General features: G+C 40.2%; 1 protein-coding gene across 1 annotated transcript in view; it reads right to left on the bottom strand.

Moving 5' to 3' along the window:
- Positions 1-1,538: 1,538 nt before the first annotated feature.
- Alg6 (ALG6 alpha-1,3-glucosyltransferase) overlaps positions 1,539-19,622 on the bottom strand; it is a 42,848-nt gene continuing 24,764 nt past the window's right edge. Inside the window, exons 6-15 of the mRNA XM_036177036.1 lie at positions 19,036-19,118; positions 18,212-18,276; positions 16,568-16,753; positions 15,850-15,985; positions 13,912-13,997; positions 11,806-11,890; positions 8,678-8,748; positions 6,182-6,250; positions 5,883-6,081; positions 1,539-2,034 (exon numbers count right to left, since the gene is read on the bottom strand). Of these exons, the coding sequence (XP_036032929.1) occupies positions 1,837-2,034; positions 5,883-6,081; positions 6,182-6,250; positions 8,678-8,748; positions 11,806-11,890; positions 13,912-13,997; positions 15,850-15,985; positions 16,568-16,753; positions 18,212-18,276; positions 19,036-19,118 (1,178 nt within the window). The 3' untranslated portion in view covers positions 1,539-1,836. The remainder of the gene's footprint in view (positions 2,035-5,882; positions 6,082-6,181; positions 6,251-8,677; positions 8,749-11,805; positions 11,891-13,911; positions 13,998-15,849; positions 15,986-16,567; positions 16,754-18,211; positions 18,277-19,035; positions 19,119-19,622) is intronic.

The following is a 19,622-nucleotide window of genomic DNA, read 5'->3' as shown; positions in this document are numbered from 1 at the left end:
TCAAGAAGCAAACCTGAGTGTATTAGCAATGGAGAACACTGCATTTCTCAAAAATGCCTCTTCACTCAAAAATGTATCTAGAAAGAACGTGGACGTCTTCATTTTTTGACAGATAAGAAAACATGGCTTCCTATCTTTACTTAATTTTGTATAAGTATGTATCTATAAAAACCTCCTGTGTTCAGGCTAGCCTCGAACTCATGATCCTTCTGATTGTAGCTCCCAAGTGCTGAGATTACAAGTGTGTACCACCAAGCCCAGTTCTAAGTGCATCTTAAGCTCATTTCTAATGGATATAAGAGCTGCTGACTTACACTGCCCATCCTAAGTCTTCTTTAAAGCTGAAGGTTACTTGGTATGGTTAGGCTATATCATCTGGAAAAAAAAGTGTTTTTATTGAAAGAATTTGCATATATAAGAAATGCTAAATCTAGCAACATGTTATACTATTAATTACTTTTATTTTTCAGTAATAAGGTTGCTCAATTGAATTTCTGATAAGTTAGACCTTTGTCATTAATGGAAATCAGCATTTCTGTGTTAAACTCAGATACATTATTGAAAAAAAAAAAAAAGTGTTAGAGTTAAGCCAGCCAGCCAGCCAAGATGCTGTCAGTTGGACCCAGTGGTTACAGACAGTGGCATGGACAGTGATGCCCCTGCTGACTGGACAGTGACCAAGGCTGCTGCTTCTCTGTACTGATCTTGGCCTTTCAATCCCACTTCCTTTATCAGACTGAGAAATACACATTTCCTATTCATGTCCAGAACCAATTCTTTCTACTACTTTACAATATGCCATTAATGACTTAATTCTTTCATAACTATATTATGAAAGAAATATACAGAAAATAGGCTAGTGGTAAGGTGACTTTAATTTTTATCAGAGACTAAAGGAGTTTTCCATGAGAAAGAAAACCATACTACATGATTTTTGCCAATTGAGTCCAGTACAGTGAGCACAGGTAACCATAGCTATGGACAAAGCAGACGGGAGGCCTGGCCTGAGTAAACACTATGTCAGTGGAGACCTGAAACAAGGGGACGGAAAGGGAGATGGAATCTGGATAAAATAATTTAATTTAGAATGACTAGAAATGTAGAACTAATGACCATGAGTAACCAAAAACGCTTCAAACTTTTTAGATTTATAGTCAATAGTTCTTTTTAAAAATGGAATAAAGTGATTCTACATTCTTGGAAACAAAAACACCATTTAATTAATTAGCATCCAGTTTTGCATATGTAATGATGCGTATTCAATTTCAAACAGTATAACATACCTTTTCAGCAGTTAAAAAAAGTTAATTCCCTGAGATACAACTTTAAATGAGATGCTTATTACTCATATGCTAAAGCTCAAACAAGACAGAAGCTTAGTTCTTCCAATAAACTCAATATATTTGCAGTTTTTAAAAAATCATAATTTACAGAATGTATTATTGGCAAAATATTGGCAATAAGGACATTTTTTTTCTCTCCCTTTTTTTTGTTGAGACAGGGGTATCATGTAGCCCAAGCTAGCCTCAAACTTTCTATGTAACCAAGGATGACCTTGAACCAAGGTCCACCTGCCTCTACCTCCTGGTACTGGGACTGAAGATGTGAGCTACTGCAACATTTTTTCTCTTGTTTTATCATTTAAATATCTGTGATTGTTACCAAAACTACAATATGCTTTACCAAAAAATACTTAAAAAGCAAGTGCTTTGGTCCCACAGGCAGTGTATGTAGATAACAATAGGCAGTAACCATCTCTTTTCCTATGACGCCATGATTCTAAAGATGTACACTCACTGATACATAACAAAAGACTGCATGTGATTGGGAAAATAACTAGTTGATTTTCTTACGATTTCTTCCATTTTTGGAATCCCACATGATTACAATGTTAAAGTATACCAAGAAGAATATGAAGTTTATACAGGACACAAAACACACCAGTACAGAAAACAAGTCTGGTAATTTCTGGGGAGGGTTCACTGTGACACTCAAAATCGTCAGAAGGACCATGGTGACGACTGAAGACAGAAACTGTAAGAGAAAAGGAAGACTGTCACTGAACGGAAGAGAAGGCCACGCCAGTGTGCTGGCTGCGTTGCTTGTCAACCTGACACAAGCTTCCGTGGCACCGTACTTCCGTGGCACCACACAGGTTCAAACCAGACATGTCCCAGCAATAAGAGGAAGTAAACAAGGGTTCCCTCCCCCAACCACAAAGCTATCAGCAAGTGATTCCACTGGCAAAGGAAAAACCAGTTTTCTCTAATGGAATCTCACTGAGTATATTAACCACACCTCAGGGAAGACCCTGTGACCAATAGTAGTTGGCCAACACAAAACAAACTCAATTCTTTGGTTTTTTTGTTTTGGTTTTTTGTAAACTTTCTGTCTCATTCTGCTTTGTTTGGGTATTTTGTGTCTTGTTGATCTTTTGCTTTGTTCCGTGTATGAGGGGTTGTTTGTGTTTGTTTTACAGAATGAGAAAACATAAATTTGGGTGGGTAGGGAGGATCTGTGGGAAGGGAAAAAATGTGATCAAAAAAGAATGCAGCCTAAATACCAGGCATGGTGGCATGAGCCTGTGATTCCAACACTCAAGAGAGAGAGAGGCAGGAGGCTCAAAGCCAGTTTCATATACACAGTGAGTTCTAGGCCATCTTGGGCTACATGAGACTTTGTCTCTGTCAAAAAATAACATTGTAAAATTAGTTATATTATTTAAAGCAACCTATATATCCAGCATTAACTCTCCATTAAAATTCCAGTGGCATTCTTCAAAGAACTAATGGAAAAATTCCTAAACTTCATATAAATGCACAAAAATAAGCAAGTAGACTAATGGAAAGAGGACCCAGAAATAAACCCAATATCTATAGCCAACTCATCTTTGGCAAAGTTGTCAAAAGCCAACGTTGAGAACAGCCTCTTCAAAAATGGTTTTGGAGACCTGGATATGCACATGTAGAAGAATGAAATTACATCCATAACTTACCCTGCATAAAATTCAATTCAAAATGGAGACCTTCAACTTTGAAAGTGCTGGAGGCAAATCCAGGTGACTGCATTGAGATGCTGGCAGGCTTTCTGGAAATGACCCACTAATAGGAAAAATGCTAACGAGGTAACGTGGAATTTAAAAAACTGTACAGCAGCTGGTCGATGGTGGTGCATGCCTTTAGTCCCAGCACTGAGTTCAAGGTCAGCCTGGTCTACAAAGTGAGTTCCAGGACAGCCAAGGCTGTTAACACAGAGAAACCTTGTCTCAAAAAACAAAAGAACAACAACAACAAAAATTACAAAAAAAAAAAAAAAAAAAAAAAAAAAAAACTGTATAGCCAGGAAACAATCACCAATGTGAAAAGACAGTCTACAGGTGGGGAGTGAAGGAATCTGCCAGATACGAGATTCATATGTATAATACATAAAGAACTATAAACATAAAACATCATAAAAATAAATCACCCAGTGAGTGAACCAAACAGACAGATCTCAAAAGAAATACAAATGGCTACTAACTACTTTCAAAAGTATTCAACGCCCTTAGCCATCAGGTTAATGCATATTAAAACTCCTTTGTGATTGCCATCTAGTCAGAATGACTGTCCAGAGAAAGTAAAGGACAGCCTGTTGGTAAGGCTGTGGGGAGCGAATGTGGAACACTTACTCTGCTGATGGTAATGTAACGTTGAGCAGCCATGCAGAACGGAGTGTGCAGGATCAACAACAAAAGCCTACAACCTACTATATAATTTCACTGTTACATTCCTGGGGATATACCCAAAGAACTGCAAGACAACACACGACAGATAACTGTACCATCCATGCTTTTTGTGGTACTGTTCATAATAGCAAAGAAATGGAACCAGCCTAGATGCAGGCCAACAGATTATAGAGAAAACATGGTACATATAGACCATGTTGTATTCAACCACAAAAGAAAAAGACAGACAGACAGAAAGACAGATAGATATACAAGGAGAAAACCGTGACATTTACAGGAAAGGAGAAATAAACCAGACTAGCAAATATTTTTTCTCACGTGTGCATCATTGAACTCAGGCCCTCTGCAATAGCGGTGAGCACTCTTAACCATTGAGCCATGTCTCCCACCCAATCAAAATTACATATTTTAAATAATGTGTAAAAGACTTATGCGACTCAAAAGTAAAATACACAACTGAACTTAAAATAGGCAAAGGTGGCTGAAGTGACAGCCATCATTGAGAGGTCACCTAGAATGTGCAAATCTTATTACCAGCTGATAGGAGATAGGAAGAACAAAGATCTGAGTAATTTCCCCCAAAAAAAGATAGTCCAGTAAGGAAATGAAAAGATATTCAACATTTTTCATCAGAAAACTGCAACTGAAATGAAATGGCACCACTCCCAGCTAATAGGACAGCTGTGATTAAAGAGACAGCAGCAATACCGTCCAAGACGGGGGCGCTAGAACCATCCTCCCAGGTTCACGACAATTCGGAATCACGCTTGACTTTCTAAAATATCAGGCATTGAATTACTATGGTGTCCAGCAACTCTACTTTCCAGGGAATGAAAGCAGGGGATTCCATATTTTGTACACCGATATTCCTAAAAGTATTACTCATAATACCAAAATCAACCTAATGTCTGTTAACTGATGGGTTAAAAAAAATGTGGAACATATTAATGGAATATAATTTGTCAATCAAAAGAAATCCATATTCTGATAATACACTACAGCATGAATGACTCTGCCATGAAAGAAACCAGTCATGAAGAGCATATTTTATGATTCCATGTCATGAATTCAACTATGTCCTACCTCAAAATTCATGGAGGGCCAGCGAGATGACTCAGCAGGTACAATGTTCTGTCAAAGCTGACAACCCAGGTCTAACCTGACTCCAACATGGTGAAAGAAGTGAACTGACTTCCAAGTTACCCTCTGAACTCTACACATGTGCCACAGTACAGACATGCACACATGCACATCAATACATGTAAAACCAAAAAGTCACATGTTAAAGCCTGAACCCCTCAATGTGACAATATTTGGACACTGGCTTTTAGAAAGGCAATTATGACTACTATAATCCATTATATATCTTTATAATAAGGAAGATACCAGACAAGAGGCCACATGAGGAAAAGCAATATACCTATGCCGGAACCACAGACTCACTGGAAACCAACCATGCTGTTCAGTGCCTCCAGCCCCAGAACCGGGAGGAAGTACATTTCTGTGTATCTTACTATGCAGCCTGCGCTGACTGAGTCATTCCCTTAATAGGTAATATTCAGAAAAGGCAAGTTTGGAGACTAAAAGCAGATTAGTGGCTGCCCAAGGCTGGGTTAGCAATGACAGTGTAATGATATATGACTGCTACTAAGTGGGGACTTTCTTTGAGGAGGGGGATAAAAATAATCTCAAGTTAGATGATAGTGACAGGTATCCACATCTGTTAAATGGTGGATTATAGAACACCACCTCAAAAAATCTACAAAAGGTATTTCAAGCCAGATATCTATGATCCTAACACTCAAGAGGCTAAGGCAAGAGGAGCAAAGTTCAAATCCTGCATGTGCTACAGTGAGGTTCGGGCTAGCCTGGGCTACATAGTAAGTGTGACCCTGTCTCAACAACAAAAATTCAGTAACTTGAAAAAAATAGTAACATGCTAGAAAATATGCTTCTTAAAACTGCACCGTGCCAGTGAGATATCCAGCAGGTAAAGGCACTTGCCACCAGGCCTGACAACCTAAGTTCAATCCCTGAAACCCACATGGTGGAAGGAAATGACCAACTCCCAAAAGTTACCCTCTGACCTCTACATGAGCTATGAGGCGTGAGGACACACAGGCACAAAATACAGTTAAAAACGAGCTACCTAGCTTACCAGATACTGGATCATCCTGGGAAGGAACGTGAAGCCCGGAAGCCATCTCCTCACGGAAACTGCGAAGGACTTCAACTGCAGGTCTTCTTCAGAAGTGTTCTCAAACATTGGAAAGAAGGTGGCACAAGCCGCTAAAAACGCCATCGTTGTCACAACTGAGGGCATTAGGAGATCATCCTTCAATAGAAGAGGCAGCATGCTGTAAAGGAAAACAGGGAATCAAAAGCAGCAAGTTAAACTGCAATGTGAATCTGTAAGAACCGTACTGGAAATGTTATATGGAAATTGGTCTGACTCACCTAAATGTTGACACCAGTAAAAACCAAGTCGACATGAAAGGAACTTCATTTAAAACTAAGCAAACTGGTCTAAAATGACAAGAAAAATCATTGTAATATTACAGAATATAGTTTTATCTCAACCTGTAAACATCTAAATATACTCTACATGTCTGATTTTCAAGGTTAGTTTAAAAGAAAAAGAAGTTCTCCATGTGACTACTCAGAAAGTGTCACCCTCAGAACCCGACAACGGCCACTTGACTGGGTCACTGCTCTAGCCACGCGAACAGTCCCGAAGGAAAGGACCAGAGAAAGAAGGCTTCGCATTTCAGTCACTTGGCAGATACAAAGGGAATCCCAGACTACTCAGCTGCTTACAAACTAAAGTTATGAAGAACAGGATTGCCACACCAATGAAGACAGGAAACACAGGTGAGTTATTGGAGAGGGGACAGGTTAAAACTAGTAAACTAAAAACAAAGATGAAAACTAAATAGGTAGAGGCCACAGGAAAGGACAAGGACACAGGCCTGAACGGGGTGCTGCTAAGTGGAGCCCCCTCTTCTTATCTGGTGTTTAGGGTGCTCTCCCACAGCCTCTGACTGATGTTTTTGGGGTGTAACTGCATCCACACTCATGGAGAAGCAGGCCAGTTAGAAGCCCTGAGTCCTAGTCCCATGCCTGCCACTCACTGTGTGACTTGGGCCACGGAAGAATGTCTCCGCAGGATCACTTGTCTTTGTTTTTAGCAATACAAAACTAGCTTTTCTAAGAGTGACCACTGTTGAATTTCTGTTGCCATTTCTACTAATCTCTCTCCCTTTATGTTTAAAAAGGTTCCAAAGGCTTGACATTCTCCTCCTACGGTAGTTTGAATGAGAACTGTCCTCCATAGGCTCAGATAGTTGAATACCTGGTCCCTATTTGGTGTGCTGCTTGGGTAGACTTAGGAGATGTAGCCTTGCTGGAGAAAAGTATGTCACTGGAGGTGGGCTTGGAAGCTTAAATGTGCCATTCAAGTTTGATCTCTCTGCTTCACGCTAACGGTTAAGATGTGAGCTCTCAGCTTGCTGCTCCAGCCACCTGCCTTCTTCCCATCATGATGGTGATGGACTCTAGCCCTCTGGAACCATAAACCCAAATAAACCCTTCCTTCTATAAGTTGCCTTGGTCATGGTGTTTCATCACAACCACAGAAAAAGAACTAATATCCCCTTTCTTAAAGGAATGTTTTTCTGCATGTCAACCAGCATATAAGATTTAAGCTTGATGTTGAAAACCACTGTTTTCTATTACGGGGTCACACTAGAGGACTTTCCAGTGCTTCAATATGCTATACCAGAAGGGGTGTATCAGCACAATCATAGTAAGTATTCAATAAGTAAGGTTTTCTGAGTCTTCCTTCCCATGGACTCTTTCATCTACCAAACCAAATGAAACTGTATACACAAAGGCACTGCTCTAAAATAATAAAGATGGAACACTACTTGGCCCTAGCCTCAAAGTGGATCAAGCAGCAGAGTCCTCTATGTCCTCATGACCTCTCTTCCCCCTTCACCTGCAGAAACCATGCCTGGCTTGCCATTCCCTCAGAAAAAAAGCCAAAGTTTCTAGTAGCCCTTCCAAGGTCTCACCTGACCTGGACTACTGTGCAGGTGGTTTGAAGTGGGAAGCCCTAACTCAGGTACAGGCTTCAGGGGCGGACATGTCCTCCCATCTGCATTGACCCTGTGCAGCAGCTTGTATGCCAAGGTGCTTCCACAGAGGCAGCCCAGAGCTTGCAGCCCAGAGCTCCACCTAAGAAAAGCACGAGCATTTCCTTCATCTCCCTGGCCATTTTGTACCAGTGTCTTCTACAAGCCCACTGAGAGCACTGGGTGGGGCGTAGGGCACCAGACAGTTGGGACTGACCTGGGGAGGATTCCAGTATTGCACATTATTCTAAGCCTATACTACTTTAGAATTAGGATAACACGGCCCAGTTGTCACCCAGTTCTTTCTATGAAGAACGGAAAATTGTAATGCTCTTAAAGTAATCTGTTGAAGGGTTGCCAAGAGGGTCTGAGACCTTCATCTACAGGCTGTGATTGTGTGGAGGATGGGAGGGGGGGCAAAAACAAAACACAAGAGAAACAACATATGGAAGACCTCATGGAGATAAATGGTAGAGAATAAGGCTATCCATTAGATGTAGAAATGAATAAAATGCAAAAGGCAAAGAGAAGAAACAGGAAAGCCACTTTGAGGAATGTGTTTAATTAGTAGAGAAAAATATGAAGACCAGAAAGACATAAGAATAGATCAATAACAATTTTATCAACTGTGTTGGTTTAAAATATATTTTATAAAGTAAAATAAAGCATTATCTTTCTGAGAATGACTAAAATAATTATATGCAAAAATATTGTGTTGCTTTATTTTTTATTTAAATTAACACTTTTATAAACTTACTTATATATAAAATTATATATAGTAAAATTATAATGAATGTATACTTCAAAGCTGTCTACTTACAATGACACCAAGAGAATGGACTTCTCATGAACTTGGAAAGAAAACAGGAAGAATGATAGTGCACAGCTAACCTTAAAGAAGAAGAAGAGGGTAAAACATGATTTAACAACCTGAAAACATCTAAATAAAAACATTCCAAGTTTAAATAGTGTAGTTACTAGCCAAGAGAGAAAAATTAAACACAGAATATGCATAATATTTAACCAGTTTTAAGCGTGTAGATCTTAAAAACTAAAAAGAATTATTGGGCTGGTGAGCAGTGCAGTAGGATGAGGTGCTGACGACGTAAGTTCGATCCCCAGGCCCGCCTGGTGGAAGAAGAGAACGGCCCCACGAGCTCTCCTTTGACCTGGGCGGCACAGTAAAGCTCCCACGCCGAAATAATCAAATAAATGTTTTCTTAAAAGGCTACATAGGGGGCTGGAGAGATGGCTCAGAGGTTAAGAGCACTGGCTGCTCTTCCAGAGGTCCTGAGTTCAATCCCAGCACCCCCATGGTGGCTACAGCCATCTGTAATGAGATCTGGCTCCCTCTTCTGGCTTACAGGGATGCATGCAGACAGAACACTGTATACATAATAAATAAATAAATCTTATTTTTAAAAAAAAAGCTACATAGAAGTATCCAAAATGGTTCGGAAACTCAGCTACTAATAAACAAAACTACCAGCTCGGCTTGGTGGTACACGCCTTTAATCCCAGCACTCAGGAGGCAGAGGCAGGTGGATCTCTATGAATCCAAAGCTAGCATAGTCTACAGAGCAAGTTCCAGGAGAGCCAGGGCTACACAGAACTACTCTGTCTCAAAAAAAAAAAAAAAAAAAAAAAAAAAAAAAAAAAAAAAAAAAAAAAAACAAAAACAAAAACAAAAACAAAAACAAAAAAAAAAACAATAAAAAAGTAATAATAAATAATAAAAGACAATGATGGGGAAATCTCCAGAGACAATTGAACCAAGCTCGTATGAACTCACAAACTTTAGACTGACAGCTGGTGAACCTGCATGGGACCAGACTAGGCCCTCTGCATATGGGAGACAGTTATGTAGCTTGGGGCCCCTGGCAGTGGGATCAAAATCTAACCCTGGTGCATGAGCTGGCTTTTGGGAGCCCATTACCTATTTGATGCAGTGGGGAGGAACTTGGTCCTGCCTCATCTGAATACACCAGGCTTTGCTGACTCCCCATAGGAGCCCTTACCGTTTTGGAGGAGGGGGAGGGGGGGAGGTTAAGGGAGAGTGGGAGGAGGGATGGGGGGGGTCTGCAGTTGGTATGTAAAATGAATTAAATTTTTTTCTTAAATAAATAAATAAACAAAACTACCATTTACAGGTGATAATATAACAATCGAACCCCCATTACCCCTGGATCCTGGCAAACTACTTAAAACGTATAGGGCCAGCAAGCTGGCTCAGTGGTAGAGGCCCTTGCTGCCCAATGGCAGAAGTACCATCTCCAGAACCCAATTAGAGGAAAAAGAGAACCAACTTCCATAAGCTGTCCTCTGCTTCACACAGGCATGCCATAGCACGCGCACACAAGTGCACACAAACAGGCAAGTAAAATAAATGTAATTTGTTAAGCATGAAAGACAAACGGGTCAAAAACTAAAACTGAAAAATCAAATTTATTGCAGTGTTTTTAAAAAGTGTGCCCCAATGAGACATAGCAACTGTTTTGTGAAGTCACCCTGCTACTTGGGGTTTTCAGTACGTGTCTCAGATCTGTGTGTTTCTAGCTGCTGAAGCACAACTCGTGACTTACACATCCCACACACCCTGCCGTAAATATGCTGACACTTCCCACATACATCAGCCATCCACTTCGCTCCATTCTGCTCTGCCGATGTTGGCAAGCACCCTGCACCCTGCACGTCACCTGGCCCAGTACAGTAAGCTAACTGGAGGCACTCCTGCCTCTCACAGGAACCTTCACAGTTGTGTCAGATCACATGGTGCCCGTCTCAAACCCCCACGGGCTTCCTAGTACACCTCCGATGAGGCCTGGACTCCTGTGAACTGTCTTTCCTAATCCACCAGGTACTGTTTCCTCCACTCCACTTCGCCCCAGCCACTCTCCTTACCCTTTATTCTGAGCAACGCAAATGTGTTTCTGTTCTCTCCTCTTCCCAAATCTCATACAGAAGCCTGTCAACCAGACATCTGACATCTTCTGAAATCTGCCCCATTTTTTACCTTTTCCTCACCTACCCTTAAACTCACACAAATACACATTTTAACATCCATTCCCAGGCTGCTCTCTGTACTTTCCTAGCTCAAGCTCTCGTCTGCCTTGAGTTTCTTTTCTGCTGTCCAGAAGTTCCAAGCCTTGTCTAGCTTCCCAAATCTGGCTGAAATCCCACTTGCCCAGCAACAGTCTAAAATCCTCCTCCAAGATCTCCGCCTTCCCCATCACGACAGACTTGATCTGTACCTGGCCAAGCATAATCTCAGCAGTTCAACAGCATTAGCTGTTGTTTCTATTGCTGAGATGAAACACCATGACCAAAGAGCAAGTTGGGAAGGAAAGGGCTTATCAGGCCTATACTTCAGCATTGCTGTTCATCCCTGAAGGAAGTCAGGGCAGGAACTCAAAACAGGGCAGGATCCTGGAAGCAGGAGCTGATGCAGAGACCATAGAGGGATGCTGCTTACTGCCTTGCTCCTCACGGCTTGCTCAGCCTACCTTCTTATAGAACCCAGGACCACCAGCCCAGGGATGGCACCACCCACCATGGACTGGGTCCTCCCCCACTGATCACTAATTGAGAAAATGCCTTCCAGCTGGATCTCATCTCCACAATGGAGGCTCCTTCCTCTGATGACTCTAACTTATGTCAAGTTGACCCACAAAACCAGCCAGGGCAGTTTGCGCATATGTCATCACCACCTTTTACTCCCCCAATCGCTACAAAGTGGAGACGGAACAGCCCCTGAAGTAAACTAAAGATTCTGACTGCTCAGCCTAATGCCCAATCCAGCACCTGCACAAGGACAGGGTTTAGTGTCGGTCAAATAACCGAGTATTTTATTTTGCAGCCCAGTCAATCTTACCCCAAAGCAGAAGATACTTAGTGATGTTTTTAAAATGTCAGCTACAGCAAGAACTATAAGAAACATAAGAAACTTACCAGAGTAAATCTGAATCCTTTAGAAGAAGGCTGAAGGGCCAATTTTATACATGCAGGAAGCAAGCTCACAAATGTAAGGCAAAAGCTAAAAAGCAATAAAATGTGTTTTCTGTGACAGAAATCTAGCTAAAACAACTACTTTTTAAAATATAAGGATTATATCATTCATCAATCTAATTTGATCCCAAATTAAACTATATTATTTATTATAATTCAGACTAGAATCTAAATAAAACAAACACATTGAAGTATGTATACACTTTTGTACACTTTCCAATATAATACAAAACCAAACAATATTAAGTATTGCATTTGTCATTTCGCATTTAATATCATGTATAAAGATATAAAGAACAGAGTTGCAGGTCAGTTAGCAAACACTGGAAAATAAGAAAACACTACCAGGTCTAAGGAGACAACACTGTATTTCCAACACAAATACTCATTAACTTTACTCTCAAGGGAGTCCTGGCCCCCACGCCACAAAAGTTGACAATCTGAGTTTTCAAGTCCAGAAAGAACAATTCATAAGGAGTGGGCAGCTTCTCTTGGTGATGGCACTGTGAGAGACATCTCCCAGAGCCTGAACACAGTATGAGTCTCAGCACAGAACCTACTGACTGCCTTACTACTGGTTCAGTTAGCTCACAGGCTAAACTGAAGTCCCCAGACTCCCTTTTTGTGTATTTCCTGTGAGGAAAAAAATTCTATTCTGAGAGGTGGAAATGGTGATATTTTATTTGTGCAACCCAATAAAGTTTCTCTGAGGATCAGAGGAAAAGGCCAGCCACTATATTAAACATAGAAATCAGGCAATGGTAGGACATGCCTTTAATCCTAGCATTCAGGAGGTAGGGATCTGTCTGTATCTCTGTGAGTTCAAGGCCACACTGGGAACAGAGCCAGACATGGTAGCACACACCTTAAATTCCAACACGAGTTAGCCATAAAGGTTTGGAGGTCTGTACAGGCAGACAGGAAGTAACAGAGCTGGGCAGGAAGAGGAAATGATGTAGCTGGACAGAGAGAGCAAATACAGAAGAACAGAAAGGCATATAGGCGTGGGTATACAGGAAGTAGGTCTCTTTGGAAGCTGAGGTGTTGGTGAGGTGAGGTTGGCTTGTAGCTTTTCCTATTCCTCTGATCTCTCGGGTTTTCACCTCAGTATCTGGCACCAGGATTCTTGTTTAATAAAACCATTTAGCACATCTACAGGCAGAGCCCACAAGAAAGGCAACACCCATCTGCTACTCAAGCAAAGGGGAGTCTGTCCCAGGGCCTGGCAATCAGCCGGAAGCCCCTAAGACAGCTTAGGCCTCCTAATAGCTATGATGGGTCAGGTACATTCCCAAGACATTCCTGATGCCTGCCATGTGGACTTCTGGTTTGCTTAGCCAGACCCTACAACTGCACTGTCCAATTCTTGTGATAGGTTCACACATAGAATAATCTCTAACTTGCTCTATTTTGCTGGCTGATGCTGGCTGCACACCTGTGACAATCAAGAATTCTTCAAGATAATGTTAAACTATAGTGTATGTTCTAGTTAAAGGAAAAATAGGAAAAATGTTCACATAAAATAATTCAAACTGGGAAGGAGAAGAGGGAGAAAGACAAAGATTAAGAGGAAGAGAAGCCAGGCGGTGGTGGCACTTGCCTTGAATCCCAGCTGGGGAGGCAGAGGCAGGCAGATCTGAGTTGAGGCCATCCTAGTCTTCAGACCAGTACCAAGGACAGACAAGGCTACACAGAAAAACCCTGTTTCAAAAAAATAAACAGAAAAAAGGGGTAGAGTTGTGGGGAGAAAGAGGAGGAAGACAGGACTGTATTGTATTAAGTGAGAAGCCACTAATGACCAGCTCAGATAAATAGCATATTACTGTAACTGGGTTGGATTTTTTTGAAACAGGGTTTCTCTGTGTAGCTCTGGCTGTCCTGGAACTCACTTTGTAGACCAGACTAGCCTCGAACTCACAGAGATCCACCTGCCTCTGCCTCCTGAGTGCTGGGGTTAAAGGCGTGTGCCACCACTGCTCCGCTTACTATAGTATTTTGAAGGTTAGTTTATAAAGCACTATATATATGTATATATATTATGTTAGTTACCTGATTGCTAGCTGGATGTGACGAGGCAAAATGTCCTTAATCTTCAGAAAAACATTAATGCTGCACCAAATATTGGCTACTTTATCCTTAAAAGAGATTTGTTAGTTTTACATTTTGGTATAATTGAAAGAAATATTAAACCCCATGAAGTATAGCCTATAATCTCCAGGTAATAAACTTAAAAGACATGAAACTTTCATTCACATTTATAACAAAGTAGATTAAACTCTTTAAGCAATAAAAATATATACCCACAGCCTCAAGCATTTTTTTTCTTTTTTGAAATGCAGATTATATAAAGCATTAGTCAACCATAATCCACATTCTAGTAAACTACTTAATATTTTTCAAAAAGCAGTATATTAAGCAAAATTCTCCCCAAATTTGTAAAATAAATATGAATTACATTTGCACCATTTTATTACAAATGTAACTTTCTGTCACATAATCTAATAGGTACTAGCAATGACAAGACTAATTGCTAATAAATCAAGAAGCTTTCAAACATTAGCAATTGTGCTGGGCTCACTCAGAAGGAGATTTGCTATCTCAGCTCCCCAGCTGGTGCAACCCATCCTCTACACAGCTGCAAACATCAAGGGGGGGAGGCCTCCAACAACTGCCCCACCTACTTCCTGGTCAAAGACAAGATCTAGAGCAGTGGTTCCCAACCTGTGGGTCAAAACCACCCTTTCACAGGGGTTGCCTAAGACCACCTGCATACCAGATATTTACAATACGATTCATAACAGTAGCAAAATTATAGTTATGAAGTTGCAACAGAAATAATTTTATGGTTGGGGGGGTCACAACAACATGAGGAACTGTATTAAAGAGTTACAGCATTAGGAAGGGTGAGAACCACTGCTCTGGAGCTTCTGTGGTTGACAAGGAACAGGGGACTGGTGACACACTGAATATCTGACACCATTCCACACTCACCTTCACAGACACTTTCTGAAATGGAAGATACAACAAATAACAGGCAGCCTTTATAGAAAATCAAGCTTTGCTTTGCTGTTAAGGTTATCAAGACTTGAAATCATGCCTCTGCCACATACCATGTCTATGAATGTCTGACCTCAGTTTCCTATCTGTACAACAGGGACAAGAGCCATCCTAGGGCTGTGGGGATCGTAAGTCATGCAGAAGGGACTAGCACCTAATGAGTGATGTTAGCAACAACGGGGATACCACCAATCGGTACAGCGACACTGTCCACACGCCTCTGCATTCACAACACTGCTTAGTCTCTTTCAAAAGATTAGCCCATCCTCCTGTAAATCCACTGAAAAGTATTTTACAGAATTATGTATTCAAAACTTAGAGATGCTTTCTAATTCTTTTCAAAAGAAATGTTATTCAAAAGCAAATTATCTATAAATATGTTGTCTCTAAGTTTATTAAAAGACCTTTTGCTTCAGAAATAAATGGTTTGTTTAATTTAATTACTAAATCTAAATGATCAAATTATTCATGCAATAAAAGTTTAACAAGAGTGATTAAAGTAGCATTAACTGAAGGATTCTCATTAAAAATTACCATGGATGAAGGTTATATATTTCATAAGGAATTATGAGGTCTTTCTGAGGCAAACAGGATTATCAGCTTAACAAATAATTCTGGCAAACTAAGAAGAGAATATAAACACGGTGCAGGCTGGTTAACTCGGTAGCTGCAGCATCCAATGCTCTTTTACTGTGGACCAATCTGACTTTTAAAAAAAGTACAACTGAATTATGAACCTAAGTATGGCAAAAATATTACCTATTCATATAAGGCACTAAAAAGTGCCAACTAAGTCAGGGGTGCTATATTGGATTAATAACTGACAGGCTGACTGGAGGAGGAAATGGAAGTTACTGTCCCTGGTATCTCCTCCATGAGAAAGTTAAAAGGGAGGTGCAGTAATAGAAGAAGGTCCATTTGTAAACATACCTCAAACAATCCACGATCAACAGGGAAGAGTCTTCTTAGAACCTGCAGGGCATGTTCCCTTTCTGTAAAGAAGGGCAACCAACACAGAAGGAAGGAAGCCAGGACAGTACAGGCTATCTTCATCAACGACTCAAATCTAGAACAAAGAGCGGAGATGAGCAGTAAGACAGAGGAAGGCTAACAATTCTTGAAAAGTGATGTGACTATCATTCAATACAATGACTGCAAATATAACAGCACTGTCAATCGATACCATCAATAAAGATTTAAGATGGAAATCCACTCACAACATAGCTGAAATTTTCACAACTGTTAAAAGACTCATTTTTCCAGCCAAGAACCCACCACTATCATAACTAGCATTTAGCTTGGATATCACTGTACAGGCATGAAGGAATACAGCCATAAAGAAAAATGTCAAGCAGAAGTATTTTTAATAAGTGGATAGCATCATAAGCTCTAAAGTGATAGCACTCCATAGGAGTACTCTGGAAAACTGGCCCAGACTGCCTCCAAAGTGTACATGGATCCAAACAGTCCTATAGTTATGAAGATTTGCAAGGGTATAGAACATGGCTCAATAGCTTTCTTCCCATTCATCCATGCATGGCAGACATGTTTATAAGAAAGCATGTAAGCCAAAGACCACCTTCCTCCAGAAAAGTATGCAAATAAATTCTCTAAAAGTTTTTAATTCTGTGTTCTACGAGTCACTTACCCCTTTCCTTTGAGGCCTCTTTTAAAACACTTGCCAAGTAAAAAGCAAAAAAATGGCAGGGAATGGTAGAGCTCCATCTGTTTATAATTTAGACCTAAGCAAAATGCCAATGACCCTAGCAGGTCCCAGTCACAAGATACTCCAAGAACACCCCACAAAGCAAAACCAAGACTCACAGAATTATATATGTCCCTGTGTCAAGGAAATTAACTCAGTAATTAAGCCACAGAGCTTGCATTTCATAAAACATATTTCTTGTGTGATTAAAAATAACATGTAAACTGAAAGCTTACTTCTAAATATAAACTGAAAATATTAAAGTGATAAAAATGTATACAAAGCAGGCTCAAATATATTGTCTGCTGTTAAACAGCAATGTGTAAAGGTCTAAAGTTATAAATACAGACAACATAGTTTTGTTTCTGTTAAACTACTTTACAATATTATAATAATATTCCAAATCTACAGACTAAAACCACTCTGGCAACAAGTTCAATACCAACAACAAAATCACTGTTGTCACCGTATGCTTCTGTCAATCAGATAACAACCAAAAGAAAAAGAGGAGTAGGAAGAGAAAGAAAATCTTAATTAGAAATTCAAAATATGCCTAACAAAACAAATGGAATTTAATAGAGGTGTTAATGGTAAAGACAGAGTAATTTTCTATAAGGCACAAACAGAAAGCAAACATGCAGAACAGGAAAATAAAAAAATCTAACATCTGACTAAAGCTCAGCATGCACATGGTACCTCACAATTGTCTGTAAATTCAGTTCCAGGGGATCCAACATTCTCACACAGATATGCACACAGGCAAAACACCAGTGCACATAAAATAAAAATAAACTATAAAAAAAATATGGGGACAAAATGTTGGATATGGTGGTACACATCTTTAATACCAGGACTGGAGAGGCAGAGGCAGGTATACTCTATGAGTTTAAGTCCAGTCTGGTCTACAGCAAAATCCAGGATAGCCAGGGCTATACAGAGATACTCTGTCTCCAAAAATAAATAAATAAATAAATAATAAGGAAAGAATACATAATTGTTTAAAAATATATATCCCCACAAAATTGCGTAACTCAGAAATTGGAAGACTTTAATTCACCACACCAGACTTTTATCAACTGAAGAAAGTTCATATAAGTATACAAGTACTTATGACAATACAGGATGGCAGTAATACATGCTGATGGGTGATGTCGCTGTATATGCTGTGAATGTGTTGCTCTGATTGGTTGATAAATAAAATGCTGATTGGCCAGGAGCCAGGCAGGAAGGTGGGAGATAAACAGACAAGGAGAATTCTGGGAAAAGGAAGGCTGAGTCAGGAGTCACCAGCCAGACACAGAGGAAGCAAGATGTGAAAGCAGAACTGAGAAAAGGTACCAAGCTACATGGCTACACATAGGAAAGAATTATGGGTTAATTTAAATGTAAGAACTAGTCAATATGAGCTAATGGCCATACAGTTCGTAAATAATATAAGCCTCTGTGTGTTTACTTGGTGGGACGCGAGTGGGAGAGATTTATCCAGACTGTGGGCCAGGAGGGACACAGGAAAACTTCAGCTACAACGTGCAGTGAGCCTACATCATAATATATAACTGATTTCATTTCTAATTTAATAAAGGATACTGAAAATGTCCATAGTCGATAAGAATAAGACCTGGATACAGCAATATGCATAATGCACTAGCGATCTGTGAAGAGAAGTATGGTGGATAAAGAGGTCATTATTACAGCAGAGTGTCGAGCACAGTGATGCCAGCATGCAGGAAACATCCATCTTCCTGAGGCACTGTCCTTCCTTCCCTATACAAAATATTCCACTTTCAAGAGACACCTATTAAAACACTGAAGTTTTCATGGAGGCAAAAGAAAATACTTTAATAAAAAGTAAAAATTACTGAAAAAGTTCAGTCGTTTTGTTGAGTCACACTATGTAGCTCTGGGTGTCCCAGAACTCACTATGTAGGCCAGGCTGTCCTCAGGCTCATAAAGAAGCATCTGACTCTACCTCCCAGAATGCTGGAATTAAAGGCACCCCTGCCACCACACCCAAAAAGGCATTTTTAATCGAATGACTGGCTACCTAATCATGTAAAATTCTCAAGAAAGGATGCTGTGAACAGATATACAAACTTTCCAATATGCCCTTTAGTCAAGTCCTTGTTACCAGCCAGCTCAGAATTCTGATTTACAAGCTTAGCAATAAGTCCAGCATGGCATGGGTCAATAGTCCAGTACTTCTGAAGTTCAATGCATTCTGTTATTATAGAGCACACTTAAGGTAATTATTGTAAGTTAAACTGTTATTTCTAAATGAAAATTAATAAACAGAAGACAAAATATTCATTATCCTATCTACTCCCAAAGAGCAGGGCTTCCTTAAAGTTAATCTTTAGTATGCTAGCAATAAACATTTCAGAGATGAAATGTCAGGCAGCTTTAAAACTTACCTTTCTCTTAGGTGAGATTTCTTTTAAGGAGTAACAGTACAAAAGCACCGCTGGGATGTAAATGAGCAAATCAGCAACTAAAACTGCAAACAAGCAAATACCATACGTCCATCAGCTCCCCACCAACCACCTTCCTCCTACAGCCTTGACTGAGAACTGTATTAACACTACCTACAAATCTCTACACAACTAGCCTTTTGCACTCCCTCTGCTTATAAAGGCTGCATCCCAAGACGCATCTCTGACTTTAATACACGCAACCAATGAGATGAGGACCCACAGTCATGCTCTTGCTCTGATCTGAGCGCCAGTGAACGCTCAGAGCACAGGAAACCAGTGGGTTCTCTCGTATCTGCACACTCAATATGTTCTGCTCAGAACAGCTCCAAGGAGGGTCTTTACTGCTATTTATAAAAACATACAAACTTTAACTGGTCGATGCATATATAGAGAGAGCCTCACAGTGTCTTATGAACATTAAAAATAATGTTTATCCATCAGCAGGAGGCAGCATGAGGATGAAGCCTGGGGCTTCATAAGAGTTCCAAACCAGCCATGATAGAAGACATTGCAGGACTCTGTCTCAA

The sequence above is a fragment of the Onychomys torridus genome, chromosome 2 (genome assembly GCF_903995425.1).
Source record: "Onychomys torridus chromosome 2, mOncTor1.1, whole genome shotgun sequence".
In the NCBI taxonomy this organism is placed as follows: domain Eukaryota; kingdom Metazoa; phylum Chordata; class Mammalia; order Rodentia; family Cricetidae; genus Onychomys; species Onychomys torridus.
This window is presented reverse-complemented; position numbering and strand designations above follow the sequence as displayed.